This window comes from Dendrobium catenatum, unplaced genomic scaffold (genome assembly GCF_001605985.2).
Source record: "Dendrobium catenatum unplaced genomic scaffold, ASM160598v2 fragScaff_scaffold_1220, whole genome shotgun sequence".
Taxonomy (NCBI): domain Eukaryota; kingdom Viridiplantae; phylum Streptophyta; class Magnoliopsida; order Asparagales; family Orchidaceae; genus Dendrobium; species Dendrobium catenatum.
This window is the reverse complement of record NW_021319682.1, coordinates 5,136,312-5,155,488: the sequence shown is the minus strand read 5'-3', so window position 1 is coordinate 5,155,488 and position 19,177 is coordinate 5,136,312. Positions and strand designations below refer to the sequence as shown.

Below are 19,177 nucleotides of genomic sequence, written 5' to 3'. Positions count from 1 at the left end.
AAAATATCATTACAACCAAATTTTGTTTCGGGGGCGCTGCCCCCGAAAACCCTCGATACATTTTGCAGAGGTGTACCTAATTTAATTTTGTTTAAGAATAATTATCATTATATAAGATGTTGATGATATTTTTAAAATGTATTATGTATTCAAATACAAATAATCATTAGCCTAAATTTGCCTCTCCTGAAAATTTAGGCTTATCCTGCCCCTGATTATTCAGCTAATGTTTCAGTCGGAAGAATTTAAAGATAAGAAAAATAATTTCAGCCTTCTTTTTTTTATTAAGACAAGAAATCATTCGTTCATCAAAACATTAAAGTACATCTACCAAACTCTTGTAGTTGAAAGGAAATAATACCGCAAGACAAATATCTCTTCACTTCCTTGTTCAAGAAATTAACAGGAGTTTAATTAACATCAATAAGAGGAACATAAAGTCCTCTTACATTTATTTCGAAGTTTTCCATTTTTTATTTTAGAGAAGAAGAAGAAGAGAACTAGCAAGAAGATAAAGAAGAGGAAGAGGGTTTATGGGGTTGTGGGTGCGGTGGTGAGGTGAGTTGTTGATGGCTGTTGGTGGTTAGGTGCCGCTTTGCTTGGATTTGGTTCTTGGGTTGCTATTTTGAAGGCCTCTCGACGTGTTGGCTAGCTTTGGCCTTTTTTTGATTCTCTCTTTTGGGTGCCTCACTTCGTAATTCTAGCTTTCGTCTTCATGTTTTTTTTTTTCTTTTTTTCTTTTTGTTTATTATAATTAGATTGAATCAAAGGCTCCTAGGTTTTCCTTTAAATGATATATTTTTAGAGGGTTTTGAATTCATTAAGGACTTGTATTATTTATTTTCATTAACCGTATAAGCCCCTACTAAGGGTTTTCTCAAAAAAAAAAAAAAAAAAGGTGCTTGAACCGCCCCATTAAACGGGCAAATTATTCCACCGGACCTAAATTTGGTCCGGAACTCGCGCACTTTTCATGCGTTGTTATTGTGCTTTTGATGTATTTTTACAAAATGATAGCTAATACACAATTTTAATTGTATATTAGCTCCTTTTTGTTGAGTATTTGCAAAAATAAAGCAAAAGCGCAACAAATATCTCACTCATTAAGTATTTGGTGCCCTTTTCTTGCGCTTTTCAAATACTCAGTAAAATGACAGCAAAATGTCAAATAATAAGCACATTAAAAGCGCATATTAGATGTCCTTTTACAAAAATACTTCAAAAGCACAGTAAAAGCGAATGAAAAGCACAGGGTTCCGGACGTAGATTTAGATCCGGTGACCGGACCTAATAATTTGCCCTTTAAAAGACCTCAAAATTGCCATCCTATCTTTTTTTAATCAATGGTTGCCATTAAATATTGCATTTTAAAAGATATTGGAGGATTAATTTTAATAAAAATAATGAATTAATTTTGGAATTTTATTTAAATTTAAATTTAGGATAGTTCGATATGATCAATTTGACCCAAGTAATGATGATTTAATTTTGATGGGTTCGAGACAAGTTAATTTAAATTAATTGAAGCCACAATTGCTAAATTGAGCTTTTGTGATTCAATTTTACTTGGAGTAGTGTCAATTTGCATCAACGTGCTCAATCAACGCCAATTCAACTTAAGTTGATGTGAGATATATCGATTTGGGCTAATCGAAGGTATTGTCGTTAAATCAAACTTGACTCGAGTTAATTAATTTGGTGTTGTGCCGATTTTCCCGACGTGCCTCGATTGTCAGCGATTTTATTTTGATCACCTCAAAAAACCTCGATTCAATTTGAATTTTATAGAAATTGAGTAATTTTGATTTAATAAATGTGAATTTTATTAAATCAAGCTTGATTAATGTGAAATTTGATGAATGTAGTTTAGAGTCGTTTCGAAATAATTGATCAGACATCCAATTATTTCCAATTAACTTGAGACGGGTTATGTAGTATCTATCGAACGTGTCAAGTTCAAATTGAATTCGAATCAAACCAAATCAACTCAACTACGTTCTATTACACTATTACGTTCGAAATTAAATTGAATTTGGGTCAAATCGGAATTAATTTGGGTTGAATTATAAGGCCGAGACAGTGCTACGTCATTGGGCATCCACCTAAAGGGAATCTTGCCAGTGTAGACTACGAATATCTAAGCACTAGGACCAGCTCGAAGAAATCAACCCCACACAAAAATGAGACCAAGATATTTCATGTCATAAATCACTTAAATTTCATGTCATAAAGAATTTAAATTTCATGAGTCAAAGTCAATTCCATATATACAAGTTCTTAGTCCTGTAAATCAATATGAGAGATGTTAGCGGATAAAGGAGAAAACATGAAGGGATTCACAAGCTATTTGTAGCATGTTGAATGTGATCGATTGAGATGTTCAAAGAATTACTTATATTATAACTAATAAAAATATATGTTGTGCGTCAGATGGGAGGATATAACATAAATGTAGAAAAACATCTACTCCTAATGGGTACTAACTTCCCATCTCATTGAGGCCTAAAGGGTTAATGAAGATCATTGTGTTGGTTAGTACTTTGTTGTTAAGTTGATATTCATAATATCTCTTCTTAGCCCATCAATGATAGTAATATCACATCAAATGGTCTTGGGCCATATTGAAAAAAGGGAGTAAAAGTGGTAAGGTTAATAGTCACACACAGGATAGGTGATGGCCTTATGGTTTACTTTTCCTATGAAGAACTTCCCATTGTTTCTAACCAATTAGTTTAACATCTCAACCTAGCATTTTAACACTACCAAAAGCAAAAACATTATGATTAGCTTTGGGGTTGTTTGGTCGACCACAAACCGTTATTCAATTGGACATCCATATCCACCTATTTGTTTATTCTTTTTTTATTTATTTTGGAACCAGGTATCTACCCACTGCTAGCCCATAAGAGTCATTTGGTGGCATAACTAATCTCTCTTTGAGCCTACCAGCAATTAGCCCCACATGTGCATGACCCACAGCTATTTTCTCCCCACTTAAGGGAATCAAATATGGGTAGGGGGATCCCAACCATGCTCGCCACCAACCTAGCTAAGCCCAGTGGGGTGTTTATTCTAATTTGATTGGCATGTTTTAGGCTAGTTTGCTAGTTATAGCTTAATCAACCTAACATATTAGCCCCATACAACCTAGTTAGTTAAATCTTGCCTGATTAGTTTCTAATATCATGACTAGAATATAACAATGATGAAAATAAGGCTCTCTAACCCCTCCCAGGAGAGAAAAAAGTTGCTCCGCTAGGGCTCCCTAGCGGTGGCGCTAGTCGCCCCTCTCTTGTCGGTTCACTCAGTCAAGGCCGCACAGCCAGATCGGCTTTAGCTCTATCCTAACAACTCGGCATGTTATTTGCGATGTAGGGGTTGAGTTAATTCCGCCTTGCCAATTTCATTCCCCTATCCATGTTATTAATGATTTTGCTGTGGGTGTGCCTTCTGTCACGCAAGTGTCTTACCCTATTCTCTCCCCTATAGCCCCTACACCTGCTGATGTTGTTCATTCGATGAATTGGGTTGTTTCTCCTAATGTGGCTCCTGCCCTTGTGGCTGCATTTGATAGTAATTGTTGTATTAATCTTTGTGATAGTCTGATTGTTGGTGATGGTGCATAATTATATGTTGATAATTCTATTTCTTTTTTTGATTGTGGTGAGGAAACCTTAGTTGCTGTTGAGAAGGAAGGTAGTGTGATGCCTCTAGTGGATGTGTTTATTTCTATCATTTCTAATGCTAATATGTTAGCTCATGTTGCTAGAGATGTTAGGTGGCAATATAATTGACTACATGATGACATGACTATTGATAGTGGGGAGGACTTTATTGATAACACCATGTATATGTGCTCGCTCAATCATTTTGTTAGGCAATGTAAACGGAATTTCAGGAAGAAATGATTTTTTTCTTTTGGTTAAATTCATTTTGATACAATTTATATTATAAAATGTATTGCCATAATTTTTTCCAAATTTATCTAATAATTATGATGACGAAGAGCATTCTTACCCTTGACCAAGCAACAAATTCCCCGCTACAGCAGTTCTTTCCCCATCCCCCACTTTATTCGCTTTCCCAATACATTGCAAGCTTCCAATATTAACAATGAGCTCCGCCGCCGCCTCCTTCCTCAACGATGAGATCATCTTCGAGTTGCCCACTACGATGCTGCTTTACCAGAGCGGCCGCGTAGAACGCCTTGTCAAGGACGACATCGTCCCCCCGGCCCTCGACCCTAACACCCGCGTCAAATCCAAGGACGTCATAATCAACCCCTCCACCGGCCTCTCCGCTCGCCTTTACCTCCCGCCCTCTTCTTCCACCACTTCCAATAGCGACAGAAAGAAACTCCCGGTTCTTCTCTACTACCACGGTGGCGCCTTCTGTGTCATGAGCGCCGCTTCCGCCATCTACCACAACTACCTCAACTCCCTCACCGCCAAGGCCGACGTCCTTACTGTGTCAGTTGACTACCGCCTCGCACCCGAGAACCCGCTCCCGGCTGCCTATGACGACTCCTGGGAGGCGCTTCGCTGGGTAATGGCCGGCTCAGATGCTTGGTTGTCGGATTTCGGGAATTTGGGCAAGATTTTTCTAGCAGGTGACAGCGCCGGGGGAAACATTTCGCACAACTTGGGTTTGAAGCTTGGAAGTGCGGGGATGAAAGTGGAAGGGATGGTTTTGATACATTCTTACTTCTGGGGAAAGGAGAGGATTGGAGCAGAGGGGGATGAGAATAGGAGATCCAAGCGCACGGCGAAGGATGCCGATGGGCTGTGGCCGGTGTTGTGCCCCGGAAGAACGGATCTCGACGACCCATGGATCAATCCAATGGCGGACAGTGCGCCGAGCCTGGTGACGCTGGGGTGCCGGAGAGCTCTGGTGTGCGTCGCAGAAATTGATTTGTTGAGAGATAGAGGAAGGCTTTACTATGACAAGCTCAAGCAGAGTGGGTGGGATGGGGAGGCGGAGTTCATGGAGACCGAGGGAGAGGATCATGTCTTCTTTCTGTTCAAACCACATAGCTCAAAGGCGGAGGAGTTCGAGGATCGCTTGGTCAGCTTCTTCAACAAGGTGTAGATAACAATTCACAGCCCTCTCTCCCATCTTTCCAGGAGATCGATCGATACTTCTTCTGGTTCTCAAGTTTATGCTGTCTGCGTCGTATATCCATGTAAGAAGAGCGTAGCAAGCTCTTCAGCTATCAAATAAAAAAATGTCTGCTTGTTTTCATCTGTCAAATTAAAATATGTCGACTTGTTTTCATCCATCAAATTAAAATGTTTCTCAATCTCTTACACATTTTTGTTTAATTTGAATCATTTGGCTTTCAGTTGTTTAAGATTTTGGAAAGTGATAGGGATAAACGGTCGTATTTTGATGAGATCTTCGGCAATCTCCGGCCAGTCCATAAGGCGGGTGAGTAGGAATGGTGAAGGAAGGGAATTCAATTGAACAGAAGTGGAGAATTATCTCAGGAAGAGGAAGATGATTGTTTATTAATTAATTCCTTTTGATCTACTGATTTAGTTTTCTACCAACCACTGATTTAGTATATCTTTACTTGTAGCAAGATGATTGCAAGTGTTCTTCATCATATATTATGAACCATCTATTAAATAAGAATGAGCGTGCCCCGCACTCCAAAATAATTAAATTGATCGAAGTTAGATGCTCATATTTATTTTAGGGGTGACAATTTCTGATCACGGGTCAGATTCCGGTCGAATTTAGAATTAATCCGGCACTATTCGGGTCATCCCAAATCCGACCCGTTTTTTTGCAAATAGGTCGGTTTTTCGAACCTGAACCCGGCCTGCTTCGGATTCGGGTCAACCCGACACAGCCTGAATAACCTGGGGCCGACAAAAATTGCTAGTTTTCGGGTCAAAAAATGAGTCAATTTTCGATTTTCGGATCAAATCTTGGATTTTCGGGTCAAAAATGGATTTTCGGGGAAAAAAAAAAGATCAATTTTGGTTATCCTGGTCAACTCAACCCAGTTTTTGAAACAGGTTGATTTGTTGAACCTAAGTTCGACCCATTTCAGATTCGGGTTGATCCTAACCCGAAATTTTCGGATTATTTCAAGATGGTGGCTTGCGGTTCATGGAAGGCCGTGCTAACCAGTCGTCAGGCTGCCATGGTTGGGGAGATTTGCATAAATCCCTCACCCGTTGGGAAAGAGACCTTGTCGTCAAGGTCGAAGTCAGGATAAATTTGCTTCGATCAGTTCAGTTACGGCAACCCACATAACATTTTTGGCTGCGTCCTTGCCATAGAATCAAGAGTTATTGGATGCTAGTATCGCCATTGAGATTTTGCTTGGAATTGAAAAGGCGATGGTGGTTAAGGGCATCGGAATTTAAATTAAAGTCTTCTTCGTATGGTTCAAGTAGAGAGAACTGTAAAGAAGGGTAAACAAGATTATGGGTGTTAATAAGTGGAGTCGAGTCGAATATTGATATTATCGAGCTAAGCTCATTTAGTCCACACTGAGCTCCACGATGTTAACTTCATAAGCGAAGCATTAGTAATGCACTAAACCATTACAGATATTAATAACTGTTCAGCCTCCATGATGCAGCCAACAAATCATCCAGTTCAGAACAACGAAAATTAGCTGCATATTTATAATGCTTATTAATTGCATTTCAGAATAACTCGGCATAAATAAATTTACATCTACTTAATTTCTTTTACCTCGTGAGTATTCAAGCAATTGGAAATAAAGTCTCGACCTTCTCATCATTCTCTTCTTCCTAAAAAAAGAAAATGACAACATCCTCATATGTTCTTAAAGATATGTATGAAGAGAAAAATTTCTGTCACACAAAAAAATTTAATTAAACAGTTAACTACCTTCTTCCGTCCCTTCAATCCGTAGTGACAATGAACCCAATTTTAACCACAAAAAAAGATATTGTATTGTCTCCGCATCTAATTTAGAACGATATGTTCAACCACCCATTCGCCTGCACTAAAAGTGGACTCTAAAGCTACTGTAGTTAATTGTATTGATAAAATGTCCACATCCATTCTCGAAAGCACACGGTATTTCGTTTGATTGCTTTTCCATCATGTCGTAACTTCAAAATTCTGACGTGCACTAAAAGTGAACTCTGAAGCTATTGTACTTATTGGTATTGACTAATTTGTGCACATGAGCTATCAATTTCAACAGGTTAAAAATGTATAATCTTCAACTTCTTCAAAGCAAGAATCCTAGTTGCGCAACGTTCCAAATGTCATTTAAACTAAGCGGTGAAACATGTATTACCCAAAGATAGCTTCTTCTTATAATGAAAACATTCTTCCTTTCTCTGCCCATTAGTAATAACCACTTCCTTGAATTGATCCTAGAGTTTTTTTTTTTATTTTTATTTTCCTCTCAATAGCATTTTCATTATCATCTTCCACTTCTTCAATTTTGTTGTTTGGAACTCTATCATTCACTCTTCCACCATCATTCTCAACTTCGTTACGATCATTACAAATCTGGCTATCATTTAGAACCTCATTCACTTATTCACCAGCAATATCAGATTGAGATTGTCCGTGAACACTTGCATTTTTAACATTCATTGGTTCACTAAGGTTTCATTTGGGACGGCTTTTTTATTGCTTTTAGAAGCAGCTTTTTAGTATAAAAATTAAAATTTTGTACTAGAAAGCAATTTTAAGAAGCAGTAAAAAAAGCCGTCCCAAACAAACCTTAGATTCATGTGTTATCTCTTTGGGTTGACATTCTGAAAATAAATTGAAAGAACATAACATTATTTTACAAAATCAAAGAGCAAACATGCACTACATTGAAATAGCAAAACACTACACCATTTGAACACACAGCCACTAACTTCAACAAACATCCACTAACATTGAAGAAGATTGAACATACATCTACTGACTTCAACATATAGCCACTAACTTCAGCATACATCCATTGACTTCTATACACAGCCACTGACTTCAACATACAGCTCGGAGTTGAACATAAAGGCACTGAGTCCAACTCAACAGCATTAAAAATATGAACGCCAAGACTCAAGGCAAGAGAAAAATAATCAAATAGGTTTAATTAGCACTTCAACAAGCGTCCCTCACTCCCCTAATTTCCAAACGACCATCGAAGGAATAACATCATCATCCAGGGAAAATAATATAATCTTAATAAACCTAAAATTTTAGAAAACACAACAGTAACATGAACTGGAATCGAAATTCAAAAGGCAGTAGCAGCAGGGCAATAGATAATGTATGTGCAAATACAATTAATATGGTCAAACTATCATGTTTACAATTCAAATCTCAAAATTAAATAGGTTCGAACTAATTAATCATATGTCAGTCAACTTCATGTATGTGCAAATACAATTAATATGATGCGAGATAGTTGAGCTATCAACCATTAAGTTTAAGATCTAAATATTATGAACGACACAAGTATTTGAAAGATAAAAAGAGTCAAGATATTTAAAAATAGCTCAAAATGTCTAAAGTGCAAGGTAAATCTAAGTAAACATGATCAACTTTGAATGGAAAGGAATTACTTTTATGTATAGGTGTATACCCAAAGTCAAAAATGTTCAGCCATAGGATAATCTTGAAAAACTTAATGACTAAGTCAGGACAAAATCTAACCAAATGTAATATGACACCTTTCAAAAGGGATTCTTATAAGGTAGGCCACTAAAATAGGGATAGTAGATTCAAAAGAGCATTATTACAATAAAAGATGAACCTAGCACAAAGGCCATGGCCATACTGTGGGTATACTTAGTCAAAAAGATCTTAATCAAATTAAGGAAACCTTATCAAAAGAACATGATTAAATTAGAATAGCATAATCGAAATGGCATGACTACACTAAAAATGAATTTAGCCAAAAGTGCATGACCAAATTAAAGAGCATAGTCAAAAGAACTTTAGTCCTCAAATTCAACCAAATAAACATGATCAAATTAGGAAGATACAATGAAAATATCATGAGAAGATTTAGTTACATAATGATGGGAAATTTGAGGTACATTGGAGCTTAATGCATATCAATTATGCTAAATGATGAGTTATTAAATTAAAATTAAATTTAACAAAATGAGAGGCTACACCGGGGAAGGTGGAAGTGATTTTGTAAGGGCTTTTTCGCCTAGCTGTGTGAGTTAAAGGATAGTCACTAAAGGTTTAGTGCAATGCTCAGAGGGTGCCTCCGATGAGTGGACGTAGGTCAAGTCGGATCGAATTCATATAACTACCACATATTAAGACTTCCTTTGGGAAGACTTTCTTATTGTTTCATAAAGCAGCTTTCTATACAAAAATTACAATTTTTATCTAAAAAGTTGCTTTAAGAAACATAGATAAAGTCGTCCCAACATAAGCCTAATATATCTGATTAAAAGCAACTTATCATTAAGAAATTTTCTTAAAATAATAATATAAAGTAGCAATCCCATAAAAATGTGACAAAAATAAAATAATGAAGTTTAGTACTTAGCTTCTACTGTAGGACATTTGTCTATTTAAAATAATACATGTATGTATTGTATGCCTAATATTACATGAAAAAGATTAACTTTGAGTTTGATTCTCAAGTTTAAAATAATAAACAAATTCTTTACTTGTAAAAAAAAAAAACTGAGCTTTATTTTTTATAATCAAACCCTCTTTAATTGTAATAGTTTATTTTATATTTTTGATGAAAAACATATTCAAAGCTACCATTGGGGATCGAGGATGAGAGTCAAGCATGATATTTGCGGGCGACTAACTACAAGAATAATGCTTAATTAACATGCACAAATTTGTGAGTTTGATGTCAACTTGCACGTTGCATGAGGCAATCATGTAAGTGATGTGATCAATGACATACACATTGTCAGTAAGTGATAACAAATGAAGGCAATAAATGGCAAGCTGAGAACTAGTGAAATACATGCACATGATTTTTTTTTTTGTAGGCACAATAGTTGTATAAGTAGTAGAATGTGTAAGTATTTTTATTGTGTATAGTTATGTGTGAAACTATGTGTGTAGTTATAATTATGAATGTTTTTTTTTTTTTTTGGGTAAACCCGGGGCAAGAAGCCCATGTATTAAGAACAAAAATCAATTACAATTACAGAAACCAGAAAACTTGTAAGGAAGATAGAAAAGGAAAACAACAAGAACTAACGGCAAAGCCATGAAAGCTACAACAGCTGGGGAATTACAATAAGAAGACTCAGTATAAATAAAAGAACCATAACAAATGCATCAGATTAAACCATCAGAGTATAACCCACTTCGGCACAGCAGAGGCTCCAGTTGCCATATAATAAGATGATGGCCATCACAGAGCCATCCAGCATAAGAGAAAAAATACCTGCCCGTTTGCCAGGCAGGCCGTCCAGGGCAGCTGAAGATCTGGTTCTTCACATCATTGTCCAATTGTAAGATTGCACCCAGCTGTAGTATCCCACGGAAGCAAAAATGCCATAACAGTAAACCCAAGAAATGAGCACCATGTTCTTCAAAAAGGCGAACCGGACCTGGCAGAAAAAGAGCAACAGCCAAGGCCCCAAAATGATCTTCCCAGGTCTGAAATAAAGTGAAGATAACAGCAGGAGCTACCGAGACTCCCAAAACACCAAGACATCCGTTGCAGCAGCATTGGGCCAATGGGCATTCCACATTGATAAAATTCCAGTAAAACCATGAAACAATCAGGAGAAACGGTGAGATTAGATACCCGTAAACCTTAGCAAAAGCATATCTTTGTTTTTCCATTTAGAAATCTTTAAACGAATGGCTGCAGTGATATTGCAAATCATTTTAACCGGAGTGATTCTTAGATTTGAGAATCTACGGCTATTTCTCTCGCGCCATATGTGATACACAATACAGCTCACCGTTAAGCAACAAAAATCCTTCTCAGTTCTAGAATAAAAATCATCCTGAGCAATAAATTCAAAAGCCTGAATTAAGTTAGGTCTCAGCAGAAAAACATTAAAATCGGGTAGGATGTACTTGAGAATGTTAAAAGAGAAGTCACACTCAAAAAACAAGTGAGCATGGCTCTCAGCCGAACTGGAGCAGAGGAAGCATTGTGGATCAACGTGAATTCCTCTATAAATTAAGTTGTCCGCTGTTTTAAGTTTTCCAATCAATGCCATCCAGGCAAAGCAGGCATATCTAAGCGAGTGCTTCTTATGCCAAACAGACCCAAACCAATCCACCTGAGTGAGATGAGAATGAAAGTGTTCAATGAAATCCTTAAATTTCCAGTTGGTAGAACCATTCCAAAGTATAGCAGACACCTCATTCAAGTTCAAACCCGCAATAGAAGCAGTAAGATTAGAGGGAGTATTAGGGGGAAAGTTCCAGGTGTCATTAGCAATAAAATCTTTCACAAGTTTCTCCTCTAAGTTTGGAATCACAAATTGTTCAGCAAGAATCATGTCTTTAAACCAAGGGTCCCAAAGAAAAGAAAAGTTGCAATCATTAGACACAGTGAAGGTGATATAACCCCTGATTTTGGCAGCAGTAGCATTAATTTTCTTCCAAAATTTGGAAGCAGTGACCGGAGGATTCTTCCAAGGAGAAATAAATTTAGATTTATACCAGCTACATAAAAAGTTTTGAGCATTATAAAATCTGCCTATGAAAGAGCAAAAAACCCCATGATATAAAGCTTCAATAGATGGAATGCCAAGCCCGCCATAGTGCTTAGGCAAAGTAACTTTAGCCCAAGCAATAAGGTGCAATTTCTTCTCATGAATATTACTGTGAAACAAAAACCTTGAGCAAATCTTATTGATATAGGCACAACAAGACTTGGGTATAATCGCACCTCTAATCCAGTAAACAATTGTATTTGTCATGGTGAACTTAATAAATTGCACTCTACCTGCAAAGGAAAGAAACTTGTTTTTCCAACCATCAAGTAGAGTAGAAATTTTGCTCAGTAGTGGTTGGAAGTGAGTATTTTTAAGTCTTTTATAGGAAATGGGGAGTCCCAAATAAGTAAGGGAGGTGTTGACTTGGTGAATACCAAGAGTCTCAGAAATGAATTGGGACAAAATATCATTGTGAGAGAATACAATTGAACTTTTGGCTTCATTAATAAAGAGTCCAGAATAAGAGCTAAATTCCATCAGACAAGATTTAAGAGCCTCAGCATTATCTTTGGTAGACTCCTCAAACACCAGTAAGTCATCAGCATACATAAGGTGATTGATGTGGACGTCTTTATAAGCAATCCCTTTAAAAATAGTGTTTCTGTTCAAAATGTTCGAAAGCCCGTCCATCACAACACAGAATAATAAAGGAGATAGAGGACATCCTTGACGGAGCCCAGAAGTAGAGTTAAAGAACCCCTCAAGAGATCCATTCAGACAAATAGAGAAGTAAACATCAGATATACAGACTTTTATCCATGAAACAAAGATGTGAGGAAAACCTTTCTGTAACATCCTAGCAAGCAGGAATTCCCTCGAGACAGAATCAAAAGCTTTTCTGATATCAAGTTTAGCACAAAACCGCTTATGAGAACTTTTGAAATCCCTAAGAATTTCAGAAGCAAGAATGATGTTATCAGTGGAGCATCTGTTAGCAATAAAGCCTGATTGACTATCATGAATGATGAAGGGGAGCACCTTTTTAAGTCTCTCCGCAATGATTTTAGCCACAATCTTATAGAAGACATTGCAAAGTGAGATAGGCCTATAGTCATTGATGCTAGAAGCATGAGAACATTTCGGTATAAGAGTTATAGCACAAGCCTTAACACCTCTAGGAAGAGAAGCAGTAGTGAAAAAGTGATTAATGGCGTTAAAAAGCTGAGGACCAAGAATATGCCAAGTATTCCTATAAAAAGCATAAGAATAACCATCCGGGCCTGGGGAAGAAGACACTTTCCCATCAAAAACTGCAGTTTTAACCTCCTCAAAGGTTAAAGGGGCCACCAACATACTATGCATATGCGTTGGAACAACATTTCCAGCAGGTATATCTAAAGGCAAATCAAAAGTTGGTGCCGAGATGTTGTACAAATCCTTAAAATGAGTAATAAGAGCTTTAGAGATATCTATAAATGAGGTGAAGATCCCATCATTCGTAGTAATCTCATTAATGCAATTTCTATTGTGTCAACTTCTGATTTTGGCATACAAAAAACCCAAGTCCTCTTCACCATGCGTGAGCCAACGAGCCTTAGCTCTTTGAGCAATCCAGGACGACCAATTCCTTTGAGCATCAGCAAGGTCATCATTGACAACTTTTAAAGAGTTGTTAAGATCCAAATCTAGAGGGTTAGATTGAATCTCAAGTAAGCACGAGAGTTGTTTGTTTTTAAGCTCTTGGATAGCAGTGGATAGAAAAGAGGAAGAAGCCCAATTCCGATTTCTAAGAGCCCCTTTGAGAGTGTGCAAGCTGTGGTAAAAAGATGCCAAGGGACTTCTAGGAGATCTAGAAGAAAAAGCCTTGAACACCTCATCCCAAAAACCTTCCATATTGATCCAATAGTTCTTGAACATAAACCTAGCAGATATAGGCTTATCCGTAGAAGATTTAAAAACTAAAGGAGAGTGGTCTGATCCCAGGGGAGGTTCAACTTTATAGTACGCAGAGGGTAAATAATCCAGAAATGCTGAGTTAACCAAAACTCTATCAAGCTTGATGTGGATAGGAGTATCCACCCTTTGATTGTACCAAGTGTAGAAAAGTCCAGTGGAAGAAAGATCATGAACCCCACAATTAAAAACAAGGTTATTCAGCTCCCCCAAACGGCTAGTGGAAAAAGAAGTTCCCCCAGCTTTTTCATTATCAAATCTGCAACAATTGAAGTCACCAAGAATTACCCAAGGCTGATCCCGAGGAGGGATAGCATCAGATAATTGATTCCATAAGCTTTTCCGTTCTTCAATATTATTAGAGGCATAAACAACTGAAATATACATGGGAGGGAAAGATCCCATAGAGATGATCCCATGAATAAGTTGAGATGAAGAAGAAATTTGAGAAAAAGAGACAGTCTTCGAGTCCCATTTCAACCAAATCCTTCCAGGACTTGAATCCAAAAAATTATTGCAGCTAACTTCATTCTCAAAGAGGACATGAGAATTAATGAACCATGAGTCTTGCAGAGAAGAAGCAGAAATTTTGGCTTCTAAAATACAAAGAAGTTTAAGATCATGCGATGTGATCAAGGATTTACAGAGACGAACTTTGTCTGGGCTATTAAACCCACGAACATTCCAACTAGCAAAAGAAGGCAAGGACATTAAGACGATGATCCTTTGGCCTTCTTGGCCGATTTCCCTTTCGGAGGCTTTGACTTATTGGGGCTTTTTCCAACTTGAACCGAAGATCTAGTTTGTGGCTGCTTGGATCCCTGATTTCTCAAATCAGGCGGATCTTCCACAAGTTTTGAGAGCACAATTTCGTTCTCTGAACTTGAGTCAACAGTATTGGAGGTGCTGCAATCTTCCGATTGCAAAGTGGCAAATTTGTTAAGCAAAGGGATGACTGGATTTTGTAAGGTTTTAGGGATTATCAGATTCTCAGATGAAGAGATATCTTCAGTGGGAATATTAAGGTTCGGGATAGGGGGATTTTTTGAAGGTGATAAAACCGTCGCTAGCTGGTTCGAAGCCGTTTTATCAGGAGAAGAAGAATGTCGGTGAGTAAGAAGAGGTGGATTTTGCCGAGAATCAGCCAGTGGAGGTTTAGGGGAAGGCACTTTGGATTTAGAATGATGAGGACGTGAGGAACGTGCTCGAGAGGAACTACGACCTCTGGCTTTCTGTGGTTTGGGCAGGAGCATAGGCTGTGGATTTGGATTCTTGGGACACAAAGAAAAAGGGTGAATTAACGAACCACACCCTTCACATTTATCCGGCTTCCAATCGTATAAAACTTTCAAAGTCATATCTTCACCATCTATTTCTAAAGGAATTTCATCAGGAAGAGCAGATTCTTTAGAAATAAGAACACATACCCTGGCAAATGTAAGTCTAGTTCTGCTAGCCGTGAGAGAGTCAACAGAGATAGGAATACCGATGTAACTGGCGATTCTGGAGACACCAATCGGAGTCCAAAGCGCTAGCGGAAAATCCACTATTTTGATCCAAATAGGAATGGGCGTAGCTTCATCGCGCTTGGGCTTAAACTTCGGCGACCATCTCTGTAGGATGAAAGGCTTGCCCAGGATGAACCACGGACCGCCAGATAAAACAGATTCAAGGTCTTCAGGAGATGTGAACTTCAAGAGGAAAAAACCGTCCGCCAAAGACAGAAGAGTCATGGAACCCTTGAGAGGCCAAAGCTTTTGCATGGCTTTGAGCAACCTCTCGTAATAAGGTCGGGGGCCTAGCGAGTAGCCGATCAGGGCAGAGTTCCATATTTCTTTGCCCTCAACAAGATCTCCAGAGTTGAAGGAAAGTTTCTGACCTGGGGAATGAAAAGAGACCGGAAAAGGGGCCGTCACGTCGACAGGGGCCGAGACATTAGCAGCATACGAAAGACCTGTTGGAGTTCCTAGCATAGAGGAGCCAGGAAGGGGAGGAAAACCCGATTTGGAGGAAGCCATGGAGGGGAGGGAAGAAACCCTCCCAGGTGGGAAGTGGCGCAAGACGGCGAGAGCAAAACAGCGGCTGAGGAGCTCAAACCCTAGCAGAGCTCAAAAAACCTCTAACTGATTTCTAAGATAATCGTAACTTACTCACCTATTTTTTAGAAGAGTACATTCTCACGTAATTTTTTTCCTTGATTAGGTACACCGTACACCGACCGAATTTGCATAGTAACGTCTTCGGAGCATCTTCTGGATCGGCTGGAACTCGTCTAAGCCTACTACAGAGGACCAGGAGCCATGGAATTCACCGCCGCCGCAGTAGCCACCGACGATGAAGTTGAGTTCGAGTTTCCCCCACTCTTCCGGACATACCGCAGCGGCCGCGTCGAGCGCTTCGGTGGCACGGACAAGGTCTCTCCATCACTGGACCCGGCAACCGGCGTTGATTCCAAGGACGTCATAATCGATCCCTCGACCGGGGTATTCGCCCGCCTTTACCTCCCACCCGCCACCGCTCCCGGCGGAAAGCTCCCCATCCTCTTTTATATTCATGGCGGCGGCTTCTGCATCGAGTCCTGCGCCTCGCCCCTGTACCACCGCCACCACAACGCCCTCTCTTCCCTAACTCCGCTCCTTTCTGTCTCCATTGACTACCGCCTCGCTCCCGAACACCGTCTCCCCGCCGCTTACGACGACTCATTCACCGCCCTTCGCTGGGTCTTTTCCCAAACTGATCCGTGGCTAGCTCAGCACGGCGATTTCAGCCGGGTCTTCGTGGCTGGCGACAGCGCCGGAGCAAACATTGCCCACCATGTCGCGCTTCGGGCAGCGGCGGAGGGGTTGGCCATCAAGGGACTAGCTTTGATCCACCCCTTCTTCTGGGGATCCGTTCCGGTGGGCTCGGAACCCACTGAGCCTGATTTCCGGGCACCCCATGACCGCTTCTGGAAGTATATTTTCCCGGAGACGGAAGGGATGGATGACCATAGGAGGAACCCGGTCGCCGACGGTGCGCCAAGCCTTGCAGATCTGAAGTGTGAGCAAGTTCTAGTCACAGTCGCCGAGAAGGATGTTTTGAGGGACAGGGGAACTCTTTACTACAAGAAACTTAATGAGAGCGGGTGGAATGGCGAGGCCGAGCTGTTCGAGTCCCAGGAGGTTAGCCATGTTTTCCACCTCTTTCATCCAGAGACCGAGCTGGGAAAGGCCAAGATTAATATGTTGGTTGATTTCTTCCGAAAGTAGTAGCTCTGATTTTCTACTCCCAGTGCCTTGAAATAAGCTTAATTAGTCCTTCAAATGGATATGATATTGGTATTTCTTACGCTAAGACTACATCAATAAGCATTTTGGCTTGCAATCTGCTATGTGATTTGACTTATAAGTTCTGCTTATTTGCTATATATTTAAGTTGCTCTGTTACCTTTCAGCTTTTCCTCAATACATTGCATAGCACAAATAGAGTTCAATTATATATTAATGTTGCTCTGATTACACTAACAAATCAAAGAAAACACGTACACTGAAGAAACACTTAATGGATATACATAGTATATTGATGCTGCTCTGTATAGAGATCTATTTCTTGTTAAGAAACGTGACCAAGCGCTCCATGAACTCCACCGCCTTCTCACCGCCGGGATTGAGCAAGAAGAAGACGTGGTCCTCCCCTTCGGCCTCCAAGAATTCGGCTTCTCCTTCCCACCCACTCTTTTTCAGCTTTTCAAAGTAAAGCCTCCCTCTTTCCCTCAGTAGATCCCTCCCGGCAACACTCACCATCACCCTGCGACATCCGAGCGCCGCCAGGCTCCGCCCGCCGTCCGCCGTCGGATTCACCCTTGGATCGTCGAGTCCACTTGTCCCCGGACACACGAATGGCCAGAGAGCATCAGCATCCTTGCTCTTAAGCATCACCCCCTCCTTCTCCTCCCTCTCTGATCCGATCCTCTCCTTCCCCCAGAAATAGGGATGCATCAGAACCAAACCCTCAACAGGTGAGTTGTTCTGCCCTAATCTAACCGCCATATTATGGGCTATGTTTGCCCCAGTGCTGTCACCGGCGAGGAAGATCTTGCCGAGATCAGCTGCTTCCGTCAGCCACGGCTCCGAGTTGCCTGATGCGCCGCTTATCCATTTGAGCGCCTCCCAAGAATCATCATAGGCGGCGGGGAGAGGATTCTCCGGGGCGAGTCTGAAGTCGACGGATACGGCGATGACTTGAGCCCTGGAGACGAGTGAGTTGAGGTAGGAATGGTAGATGGAGGAGAAGGCGCTGCCGATGCAGAAGCCGCCGCCGTGGAAGAACACGAAGACCGGGAACTTCCGGCGGTTATCAGCGGCCGTGGAAAGAGTGGGGAGGTAGAGACGGACGGAGAGGAGTGTGAAGGGATTGATGTTGAGGTCCTTGGAGAGGACGGCGGTGGGGGGGTCGAGTGAGGCGGGGACGAAATCGGTGGGCTGTAGACGCTCAACGCGGCCGCTACGGTAGGTGCGGATGGTGGGGAGGATCTCGACAACGATCTCATCGTCAGCGTTGGTGTCCATTACCGACTTTGGAGGAATGGAGGTGTAAGAACTAAGAAGCGAACGATGAGGAGGAATACTGCCTCATTTGGATTTGCTGGCGGCGTGTTCGTTGAAGTGTAAAGTGTAAACTGTGTTAGCGGTGGGGTCCATGTACGAGTACGGCTGATAATTGCATTCTTTTTTTTGGGGACATTTAGGCCATTTAAGGCAAACTCACACACACAATGCATACACATAGACTCAGAACCCTGGATCTCTTAGTTGGAAGCATAAGCTCTCAACCAATAGGCCAAGGAGAGTTGTGTAACTGATAATTGCATTCATGTGACGCTGTTGGAAGAGGTGAACATCCTGTCGTATCATACAGCAGAGGGGCAAATTTTTAAAAGGATCAGATTTAAAAAAATAATTAATAGAAGGAGCATAATATAATTTTAATTTAAAAATGAGCAAAAAACGTACTGTAAAATTATGTTTTTGTTAGAAAACGTAAAAAACACAACTCTCCCTGACCTATTGGTTGAGAGCTTAGGGCATCTCCAACCGAACGGCAAACAAGTGTTTGCGGTTCTTGCTTTGCTCCAACCGATCGCCATTTTTGACGCCATTTGATCGCGGATGAACAGTGCGACGCCGATATTTGCGTTGCACTGTTCATCTGCGCCATTTTTTTCTCTCTACCGAACAGGTAGGGAAGAAAGGCGCGAAAGAAAACGACTGTTTTAGCGTCAAAATGGCGTTGGATTCGAGATGAAAAACGGCATTTTTTGATTTCCCTACATTTTGGAGTGAAAAATGACATTTTCGGTTGGAGATGGTCTTAGGCTTCCAACTAAGAGGTTCAGGGTTCGAGTCTATGTGTATACGTCGTGTGTGTGAGTTTGCCTTAAATGGCCTAAATGTCCCAAAAAAAAAACGCAAAAAAAAATTGTGTTTTAACAGAAAACGTGAGCCGTAATTGCGTTTTCTATTAAAACTCAATTTTTTAATATTTTAAATTCCATCTAAAATTTTTAAGCTCTTTTTTTTTTTAGATTTTAAGATCATGGAAAGATAGAGAGGCAGAGAAAAGGTAGAGAGAGATGGATGAAG

General features: G+C 40.2%; 3 protein-coding genes across 3 annotated transcripts; 2 read left to right on the top strand and 1 right to left on the bottom strand.

The window, feature by feature from the left end:
- Window positions 1-4,025: 4,025 nt before the first annotated feature.
- On the top strand, window positions 4,026-5,306 carry LOC110101220 (probable carboxylesterase 2). Its single transcript, XM_020829020.2, has one exon. The coding sequence runs from the start codon at window positions 4,114-4,116 to the stop codon at window positions 5,086-5,088; it is 975 nt and encodes a 324-aa protein (XP_020684679.1). The 5' UTR covers window positions 4,026-4,113; the 3' UTR covers window positions 5,089-5,306.
- A 10,432-nt stretch (window positions 5,307-15,738) lies between these two features.
- Window positions 15,739-16,981, top strand: LOC110101249 (probable carboxylesterase 2). The gene has a single exon (XM_020829058.2). The coding sequence runs from the start codon at window positions 15,857-15,859 to the stop codon at window positions 16,802-16,804; it is 948 nt and encodes a 315-aa protein (XP_020684717.1). The 5' UTR covers window positions 15,739-15,856; the 3' UTR covers window positions 16,805-16,981.
- Window positions 16,982-17,009: 28 nt separating this feature from the next.
- LOC110101248 (probable carboxylesterase 2) lies at window positions 17,010-18,194 on the bottom strand. The gene has a single exon (XM_020829057.2). The coding sequence runs from the start codon at window positions 18,101-18,103 to the stop codon at window positions 17,138-17,140; it is 966 nt and encodes a 321-aa protein (XP_020684716.1). The 5' UTR covers window positions 18,104-18,194; the 3' UTR covers window positions 17,010-17,137.
- Window positions 18,195-19,177: the final 983 nt, after the last annotated feature.